We start from the raw sequence: 10,631 nt of genomic DNA, 5'->3' as shown, positions 1-10,631 counted from the left end.
TAGAACAGTGTAACAAAATAGCAGCCCTGCTCCGGGTCCGAGTTAAAAAAAAAAAAAAAAATCCTCTCTCCCATGGAAAGAGGCGCTCCGCCGGGCGGGGGCGGTAGGCACGTTGCCTTCCAAAGTTTTTTTTTTTTTTTTTAGAAAAAAAAAATTAGTCCTTATTCTTGAAAGTAAATACCTTAAGAAGGGGTAGTTGTGGGTGCATGTATATACATACATATTAAACCGTGCCACTACGGTTCCGTTCGCACTTAGGTACCTGAGTGGCAAGCGCTCCTTGTACACACACCACGAGTACTTGGCCCACACACGCTACTACCACACATTACTACCACTGCTACCCATGAACAGAGAGCCCGAGTAATCCTCCACCGATCTCTAGCCCATTTATTGTACCACGAAAAATCCCGTTTGTACCTCATTGCTGCAAGGAACTGAGCACTACACGCTGTACCTGTTATTTTCATTTTTTCTTGCAAATTTAGCGGAAAGAATTCTTAGTATGTATTCATGAACCTGTTCAAAGACCAGCAGTTGATACCATTATACCTTTTTAATGCATAAATGCAAACAAAAAAACCCCAAAAGGCAGTCCTTGCTTTTAGATTATTAAAATGAAGAGCGCGATCTTTTTTCTGGTGAGTTAATAAAATTTCCTAAGACTAAATTCCAGAGAAGCTGTACATAAAGTTATTTAGTGCTAAAAATCTACAATACATTTTTCAAGTATAAGATACTGAAATATTATTGCCAATAAATAGTTGTGCTGTAGTCAAAGCCATGGTTCCGGTGTTGAATCATTCACACCTCAGCATATTAGGATTTAGTTTCTCACTGAGTTTATGGATTAAAATCGCCAACTCTTCTGTTGCTTGGGACTTATCCTCCAAAAGTTCATAGCGAAGGCTGGAGATATCCTGTTTGATTTCCTTTAATTCACCTGTATTAACAATTGAAAGAAATACTTGTTAGCAAGCTCCCTCTTTCACTACCATTCTGTTCAGTCACATCAGCACGTATTTCAGATTATCATCTCAAAATGTCGAGGAGAGCAGGTGCTGGGGTGGGCAGGAGGCTTCACCTCTTCCACAATCTCAAGATGTGTGTCTGTCTCCACCCCTAAACAATACTGAAGGTATTTTAATAGTCCCTTGAACTCCAAAGTTGCGCTCCACATGTATACAGAACATCAAAGATTCCAAAAGCACTTTACATAGGTTAATGAATTAATCACAGCAACACTGCTGAACAGCTGGGAAATATTAGTATCCTGCTTTTAGAGAGAAAAGGCAAAGAGTTTTTTTTGAAGTGGTGTGCCAAGATCACACAGGAAAAGTGGCAGAGCTGGCAGTAAAACTCACAGCTTCTGAGTCTCTCTCCTCTTCCTTACCAACACCCTTTGAATTAGAAAAAGTCAACCAATTTAAAATGATGTTACAGTTTGACACACCCACAAAAACCATACATTTAAATGAAAACAATTGTGAAGGCCTGGCTCATAACAAGCAAGAGCACGCTTTCCGTTATGGGACATTCAGCTCAAGAGCAGAAGCTTTTTAAAAAATATTCAAACACTGTTCTTCCAGCAAGCGTGAGTTATGTGAATTCTTATGCAATAGCCACCCACAGGAAATGATCTGTCACGTATGAAATCAAAGACAACGAAAAAATACCTAAATTCTCCAGCGATGCAAAACAGGGAAAAATCCCTAGACTTGCGTTAAAATAGCTGCAGTACATAAGAATGCCGAAGCTTTCTATTTAGAATACAGCAGACTTCAAAAATTGTATCTTCAAAGGATGGCTCTATACTTTGGGTACCAATGAGATGGGCATGACGCAGAGAGCGCTACCTCTGCTATGCAGCTGAAGACTGAGGTTCAGGGGTTAGCTGACTTGCTCAGAGTAGACTTTCCTCTGTGAAGACTGGTGATAAAGCAAGAACCATGATGCCCATGAACCATGATGCTTCTGCACCACCTTGCTTATCTAAAGACATATATGCTGATACCAAACAGGCATTGGGGAACTAGAAGACTTGCACGTCCCTGGTGAGGGAAGAGTCTTTTCATCATCACTAGATAGACGATTTCCCCCACCACAGAGTGGGGAACAGGAGTAAAGCTGTGGGAAATCAGGAGAAGGGCACAAGGGGCACACAGAGGAAGATGCTTTTAGGAGCTTCTCTGCTTTTGTTCACTGTCGCTCAGCTCTGTACAGCCACACAGGATGGGGCAGAGTCACGATAACAATCAATGCACAATGCTACCTTTGAAGGCACACAGTGCAATTTAACTTACATCATCTTTTCTGCACTTTGCTTCTTGCTGCAGAGTTACAAGTAAGCGGAGAGTAACTAATAAGCAGGATAAAAGCTATGCTGCCTTAGCTGGCCCCTCACATCATATATGCATGCAACTGCCTGATGCTTCCATGCCAGTAAAAGCTGTTCTGATCTGAAGCTGTTCATCACTGCACACCAGCTGAAAACCACAAGGCTGCCAGCAGAGCAGCTTGGGTAAGCTTTCCCAGCATGTTGAAACCAACTACACCAGCCCAGCCCAGAGCTACTTATGCCAATCAGGTGTGTTTTTCTGGTGGCGGTCACACAGATTTCTTACTGGCTGAACCATGACGGTTATAACCTCCAGCCTATGGGGAATAAAATAATTGCTGGGGTGTTACATTTCCAAGAGCAGAGCCAGCCCTGGAAGGGACATCATTCTATTGCCTGGTAATCTTTTAGCTGCAGCACAGCTTAAACATGCCCCGTGTTGCACACACCCCTATTAATTTGTTTGGGAACCTGCCCAGAGTCAAAGAGTTGGCTTTTTCTGGCCTGTAGCCCTGTGTTTCATTCCTGGAAGGATAGAGGACGGACAGCATTTGTCTTACTCTCATCCCCATGGCAAGTCGAGGTGTGCACCTGGAGCACACACCCCTCGCTGCCACAGGGGCAGTTCTGCACTGCCAATGGACACCAAGCTCAGATCCACCGTTTCTCAAAAGATCTCTGGTTGCGCGTTAAAACAGTGGCTACAGCTGTCGTTTTTCTCACCATGCAGCTAACTCTACGCAGCTTTGTTTAATGATGTGCAGCTCCACAGATTAATATTCTGCACAGCTTTATGAAGTAATGCATGCAGTTCATGGTATAGAGTGGTAAATTGTGTGTTCAGTTGAATGGAACGAGAGAGACATGTCCTGCAGCTCTGACTAAGACTCTGTGAATACAGTTAGTGGCTTCCTCACAGATTTCCTCTGTAACTGTGCATCGTGTCTGTGCTTGTGTTTTCCACCTGTAAAATGTGGGCCATAATATTTCCTTGGTTCTACTTCTTTGGTCCTACTTGTCCGTTTTTGTTACCACAGGCATATGTTCACTAATATGTGAGTTCAGTGCATCTGAAGTAGAAATAAACCCTCTTTTTACCTGAAACCTCCATGCACCACTGTACTACTCAGTCCTAATACAATGGGACAAAAATTGTCTCTGAGTATTGCAAATGCAGTCTTTTTCTTACCTTCATTTACTTCATCATTTTCTTTGTCCACTTGTGCTTTCAAAACATAACGTTTTATCAGTCTTTTCATTATTTGCTGCCAGATTGAAACAGTTATGTAATTAGGTGAGCATATATAATTAAAACTATTCACTTTTAACTGTCTCCCTAATATTCGGATAAGTAAAAGAAAGAACAGCCCCAGATCAAGCAGTTGCCTCATATCGGCTTTTTTGGTGGCATGCTGAGAGTGATTGTTACAAGAAAGCACCTTTTTCATCCAATTGCCTCTTACCTACAAAGCATCACGACATTTTGTAGGGAACAGGACAACATGAATATATGCCTGAACACATGTAATTTAGGCTTTAAGTAGCTTCAGAATAAGTCTACTCTTCGTTAAACTCAGTTTGCACGTAAAAGCATATGTAACAGTAAGAGATAAATATTTACCTTTTAAAAAGAAAAAAAGTTGAGATTTAACACCATGACAGTGCAACGTCAGCAGTAAAGGATACAGTAAGATTATACCTGTATTTTTATATCATATATATAAAAAAAATATACGTACTATATATATGTACATATACTGAACGTGCTAATATTCTTGTACTGTGTTACCATACCTAACCTAATGCAGCTCATTAACAGGGTTTACACAGGTGGATTACCAGACACTTTCACTAGGGGAGCAAAAGCTCCCATTTGCTCTTTTTTTCCTGAGCTGGAAAGACGACAGGAAGGTAGTATTTGACAGACTCCTCTTAACAGAAAATGAGCATTGCCATCTGCAGAAATGTTGTATGTCACATCTCAGATCATGAGAAGGAAGGAAGGGAAAGTAATGCTAACCTAGTTAGCAAAATGCTTTTACATCCCTTCCCCAGAAGCCAGTTTCAGCTGTTTGCTTCTCACCCTTTCCAAATTGGGACATCAAAGGGAAAAAACTAAAGTTTTGTGTGGGCTAGTTTTTAAATGCCTCAAATAATGGGGCTTGAACAGTAACTGTCTTCTTTCCAGCAGCATCCTGGAGTTTGATTTCTATATGTTTTCTTTATCTGGTGAAGGCAAAATGTACTTGAAACACAAAATTTTGCTGGTACCTTCACATGGTTCCATTACTTAAAACAGTGACCATTGTACATACTTACCTGATAGCGTGTTGGCTGATTGAGAATGCTGTTAAAACTGTGTGATTCAAAAACTCTGGAGTTCGACTGAGTGAAAAGGTTTAACTATGGAGAAATAAGACAAAATTACAATGTATTATGGAATTCACAGTTAGAATTAAGCTCCTTTGTTGTTTGTTTGTTTGTTTTGAGAGATGTTTGGGATGTTCCATTAGCACAGTATCAGAATATTATTAAAAAAAAAAAACAAAAAACCGAGATTGCCTTGACTTATTTGTTAGGTTTTGTTTTGTATTTTTTTAAAAAAACCTGATAATTTTAGCCATCCTGTTCACAGCACAGCTTCAAAGCAAATGTGCTCACACAGCTGAGGAAATAATGAATTATGACTTGGAGGCAGGGATGAGTGGCTGGAGTAAGGAGCAATTCTCTAAACTGGCTTTAACAAAGAGCTGTTGTGGATCTTCACACTCAAGCATGCTTTTAATGACAAATACATGCTCAAAACCACTTCTGCTTACTTTGAAGTGTTTTTTCAAAGCCCCATTTTCAGGAACAGTAATAAATTTAGAAAAAACGGTCATTGTTCAATTATTTGAGGATCAAAAAGCCATCACATCTAAAATAATTGAAGATTTGTGTAGCAGTGGGCCAGAAACAGAAGGGAAAAAAGCAACCTTGGACAAGGTGGCTTTGTGACCAGTGCAGAAGGTTTGTTACTACCAAATCAGGGACCTAACTCTTATCTCAGACACACTGGTAAGACCTGAAGTAAAAAACGTGCATCCATAAAAAAAGATTCAACCCCCTAATGAGCATCAGTTAATTTTCTGTGTGGCCAGAAAGTTGAAAGTCACTGAGTCAATGATAGCTGACCTCTCTTGTGGGCTAGAGGAGCAAACTCACCTCAGCCTGCATCTATATAGCAAGTTTGATGCTTACTGTAACTGTTGTGGGTTTTGTGCCCATACTGCATACAGCCTGTCACTTAAGCTGGGCCACAAGTGGGCTATTGTAACCTACTCCAGGTTGCCCACCTTCTTGGGGGCAACCAGACATCAGCTCAGCCGCTGTTTTGGTTAGGGAGTGGGGCAGGATTTATCTTTGTGCAGCATAATACATGTGTGCCAGCCCAGCCTGACACAGAGGAGGCCTTTCCCAAAGTAATTCAGTTTGTAGTTCAAGACAACAAGCTCTGCCCATCCTGTCTCAGCAGTGACCCAGAGAGGATTTTATTTCTTTAGTGACTTACATTCTGAGCATGATAGTAAGTACTGCTGTATATGTGAGCACTACTGAGCATTTCGTTATAAAAGCATTATCTTAGGGTGTTGAGGGTTTTTTTTAAACACGTGTTCTGTGTTTAAACACAGTGACGAGAGAACTAATGAAGTTCAGGCACTTGGAGCACTAGAGAGCAAAAGATGAATGGTTAGTACCAAAACACTGCTTCTAGATAAACTGATTTAAATCCACGTTTTTATAAACATGTATCTGCTTTCGCTGCCACAGAAAACTGGAGAAAATGTTTTCGCAGCTGAAGATTCAATACCAGCATCAGCTCAGAAGTCCTAGGCTCCAGAGAGATCTTTCAGAAAAAACTACTAGACTTGACATTTCTAATAATCTACAGGAAAAAAATATTTTCAAGGTACTGCTTTCAGTCTTTGTAATATACAGGACCTTGAGCCTAATTTATAAAAAATGCCACATGTATCCTCTTTAACCCATCCATACCCCAGTCCGTCATCAGTAAAACAAGGGGAATTGTTATCTAATTCTCACACAAGGGCGTTGTGACACTGCATTCCATTAGTATTCGTAAAGAACATTTAGATACCCAAATTTAGAATGTCATAGAAGTGCTAAAGATTATTATTACCACACCCTCCTCTTTCCTGTTGCCTTCTGTTGAGAACACAGCTTTTGAAAATAGGAAGTGAGCATGATATTGACCACACTTTATCCTTTTCCTGTCCTAGTGAAAGGAAAAGCTTTCTCTCCTTATTCTTATCCCCCCCATATTTTTCTTTCTTTTTTTTTTTTTTTACCCTGAACTAAAAATCTTCCTAATGGAGGCTGAAAGCATCTTTATTCAACATTTAGGTCATTTCTTGTGGGAATTATTTATATCTTTGAATGCTCATTTATTTTTGTTTCAATTGTATTTTTCTAGTCATTGGACCTTGTTGTCCTAAGAAAACATATAGTTATTTTTTGATTTTATGCAGTATGTTTAGGATGTCTGAGATACAGATCTATGTATATAAATGCTTGATAATTACCATACTATAATCACAAGCACAGAGTACACCCTAAAACTTAAAGAAAAGCAGAATGCTGGAATGAACACACAATTCTTCATTGCAATAAAAAGATTTCAGTACCTACCCTAGATTTGGAATTGCCCATTCCCATTTCTATATCCTTCTGTAGATGTCTCCTCCTGCACTTAGAAAAGTTAATGATCCTCATGATGAAATAGAAAAAAGATTTGGGGCTTGGTACAAGACTGAACGGTGGAGGTAATGTTTTTCCATCATCAAAATACGATAACCAAAGTTTAGAACGAGCGAACTTCCACTCTACATCACTGTCATCCTGGGTTAAGATACGAAAACAGGTACATGCTTTGGGTTTATGAAACACAAAATTCTTCCAAATAAAAGTTCTTTTAAATATCGACCCTTTCTGGTTTTACATAGAATGTTATTTCCTTGCTAATAAGACTCCCAGTAGTTCTGAAAAAAATGCAGCCACTTCATCAAATCTATTTTAACTAAATTTTAGTTGTCTCTTTAATGGCAACATCTCATGGACAATACTTAGTTAAAGCATGTGAACCATTTAAACAAGTGTTATTTTTGCACTGACTGAAAGCCAACACATAAACTCCTTACTATTTAAAGTGGACATTTTTTTGGTTTTTTAAAGACTTGTTTTTCTCATTAAAGACATCACATAACTTTGGTACTCACACAAGCGATTAAATACTAGTTTCAGGGCAGACATGGTTTAAAATGGTAGTACTCACAGCTTTTTGCATAGCCATGAGAAGCAACTCTGATTTATAATGGAGTACAGAAAATACAAACTTTGTTGTCATGAAGAAATCATGTTAAAAACTGACAAACTGATTTTGTCCTAATACATTCTTACTTGGATGAAGTATTCCAAGGCTGGACTTTGTTTACTCCACAGGTGAATTTTTTTTTTTTATTATAACTAGTTTTCTCCTGCCGAATTCCCTGATACTTCCCAGAAGTCACTGAAAGCATGAAATGACTTATCCATTTGTACACTATGTCTTAGATGATTTTTTTCCTCTGCTAGTGTGGGTATGCACCCACATCTATCTGAATGCAGTACTCTCTGAATAATATCAGACCTCATGGTCTGAAAAACTGGCACCATAAATATACTTTTTCTTCCATTTAAGCAACTTGGGATTTATTTTTAAAACCAGGTGTCTTCTCTAATCTAAATTTTCTGAAATTTTTATTGGCATTGGATGCTAAATACTCTAATTATCTTTAAAAATGAAGACACTGTGTCATCATAATGCAATTAAAATAAAATATATTTCTTTTAATAAGCAATGCAGTCAATAACTTGCTGTGAAATTCAAGTATTCATTCAACTGAGCCATTTGTCAAATTTGGAGAAATACTGCCACTGTGTTTTCAGGGCATATGGCAAAGCTAGAATCAAGTTTTAATGTTGTACCTGATGTGGGAAAAAGCACACATCACAAAGAGTGTAAGCATTGCAAAGTGTGACTTGGTCACAACAATCTTGAAGATAAGCACCTGTATCATAACTCCACGTACAGAGGCATATAAATGTAATAAAGTACGTCCATTTATCACTGTGGTGTGTAAGTGTCTAACTCCCGCACATCTAGCTAAAAAGTTTGAGGACTGGAACTAAAGACCAGATTTCCATTAAATAACATCTCAAAATACATTTAATCCATGTCCTAATGATGTGTCAAAGACTGAAGTGCACTCCATTAAGGAAACACGCAATAATCTTCCGAAGGATACTGGGAATGAACCACCCATGTCTAAAATGTGACACCCAGTAACTTTGTTTTCTACTTCACGGCAGTCTTCATTTGACTATTACTTTAGATTTTAAGATTTCTGGATGGATGACATCTCCTTAGATGTGTACAGATGGCACAAGATGAACTACTTGTTTAGATCCTCTAAGGTTCTGCAGCTTGTCTGGGTTGTCAGATAAAAGTTAGCCCTAAGAACATGGTATTTTTTGTGATCTCCTCCATTGAGATAATCTCTTCATTGTACTTTTGTGTATCAAGATGCGCTCACTGAAATAATTCCTAATAATTCTACCCTTTTTCAACACAAGAGAACAACTTGAGAACAGAGCCCACCTCAATTTCTTGATATGAACTGTTGATCATAGCAATCAGCATGTTGAGCAGAACTACCACCATTGTCACATTGTATATGCCATAAAGAACATAGCCAATATTCTCTATGAACTTGTGATCATATTTGAGGACAACAGAGGTTACTTCAGACAAGCCAAATATTGACCAAAATAAGGTCTTGAAACTTTCTTCCACTCTGCAGGGAAAAAGGAAAAGTAAAAAAAAATAAAAAATAAAAAATGAGGAAGACATTATTACTAGCTACACAAATAAATATTTAAGTTGTGTTAACAACCTCAAGTAATTTGTCTGTGAATTAGGTTTGTAGAACGCTGATCAAAACAACAAACATACAAGGTATCAGTAATGTTTTTTTGCAGTTGTTGTCCACAAGTCTGTGTGATTAACATAATACAAAGGTAAAATTATTTTAGACTGCAATGAAAACTTCCATTCTACCAGTAGGAAGGAACTGGTCTTCTGCTAAGGTTCTGGGATAGCTGATTTCCAGCTGACTTCAACCGTCTGCACTTTTCTTTTAATGCTAGGAGAGAGCACATAATATCTTGCAGACTTTTGTTACCTTAGTGAAAAACCTGAAAGGCTTTTTACTGAAACAAAATTTCATACTTACGTTGTAAAGGCTGGGTTTAGTTTAGCTCCAAGGTAGTAGGAATACAGGATGAACATTCCAATCATAAATGCAAGAAACACCATAATAAAAAGGACCATAAACTTGAAGATGTCCTTAACAGTCCTTCCAAGTGAAATCTGCAAGGGCCCAAAACTCTCATTTGCAGGCAGGATATAGGCAATCCGAGAAAAGCTAAGAACAACAGCAATTGCATAAAGGCCTTCCGATATTATCTGAGGATCAGATGGAAGCCATTTATCTCTAGCTGGAAAATAGGAAACATAAGGGTAAATGTAAGGAGTTACTCATTTATCACAATGTTGAGAAATAAATCTTGTTAGGATTTTTCCATGAACATGTCTGAATTTAGTTAAGACAAATATTTTAAGAGTCTAGTAGCTGCTGCTCTATTCCTATTTCCCTTAAGTCAAAAAAGATGAATATGTTACATTACCTTTTGCTAGAAGAAAAACTGTACTTGAAGAAACATGACATTTGCTTCTACAGTTTGCATTTTAACCTGAATGACATAACAACAAATAATTCCTTACTGCTTTTCTTAACTGTACTATTAGCTGTCTTAAGCACTATGCTAAAGCCAGAAATTTCTTCATATTTTGTGTTTTATTGAGGGGAACAATGTTGGTTGATGAACAATTCCATTTATTAATCACACCAAACTTTGCCATTATTACAATTTCAGGATGGAAATCATGAAGATTTTTGCCATTTATCTCAATGGAAGTAGGATTGTGGGTTTTACACACAATATGCACAGAAACAACTGAGTTATATGTAAATTCATAAAATACTTACTACGTGAATTAATGTACCATCTTAGCAAAATAACACTGAATTAAAATGTGTTTCATATCAAAATACCATGTGTTTCTAAATGTGTACTTACATCTGCACAAATTCAGATTGATTATATAGCAGTTAATTTAAGTCCAAGTCTGCTA

At 38.0% G+C, this 10,631-nt stretch overlaps 1 protein-coding gene across 1 annotated transcript in view; it reads right to left on the bottom strand.

Moving 5' to 3' along the window:
- Positions 1-150: 150 nt before the first annotated feature.
- Positions 151-10,631, bottom strand: part of TRPC3 (transient receptor potential cation channel subfamily C member 3) — a 44,650-nt gene continuing 34,169 nt past the window's right edge. Inside the window, 6 exon segments of the mRNA XM_040584021.1 lie at positions 151-943; positions 3,528-3,603; positions 4,658-4,741; positions 7,028-7,237; positions 9,036-9,231; positions 9,670-9,934. Of these exon segments, the coding sequence (XP_040439955.1) occupies positions 801-943; positions 3,528-3,603; positions 4,658-4,741; positions 7,028-7,237; positions 9,036-9,231; positions 9,670-9,934 (974 nt within the window). The 3' untranslated portion in view covers positions 151-800.

Source organism: Falco naumanni, chromosome 1, assembly GCF_017639655.2.
Source record: "Falco naumanni isolate bFalNau1 chromosome 1, bFalNau1.pat, whole genome shotgun sequence".
Lineage (NCBI taxonomy): Eukaryota > Metazoa > Chordata > Aves > Falconiformes > Falconidae > Falco > Falco naumanni.
The sequence above is the reverse complement of the archived record's forward strand: the minus strand, read 5'-3'. Positions and strand labels throughout refer to the sequence as shown.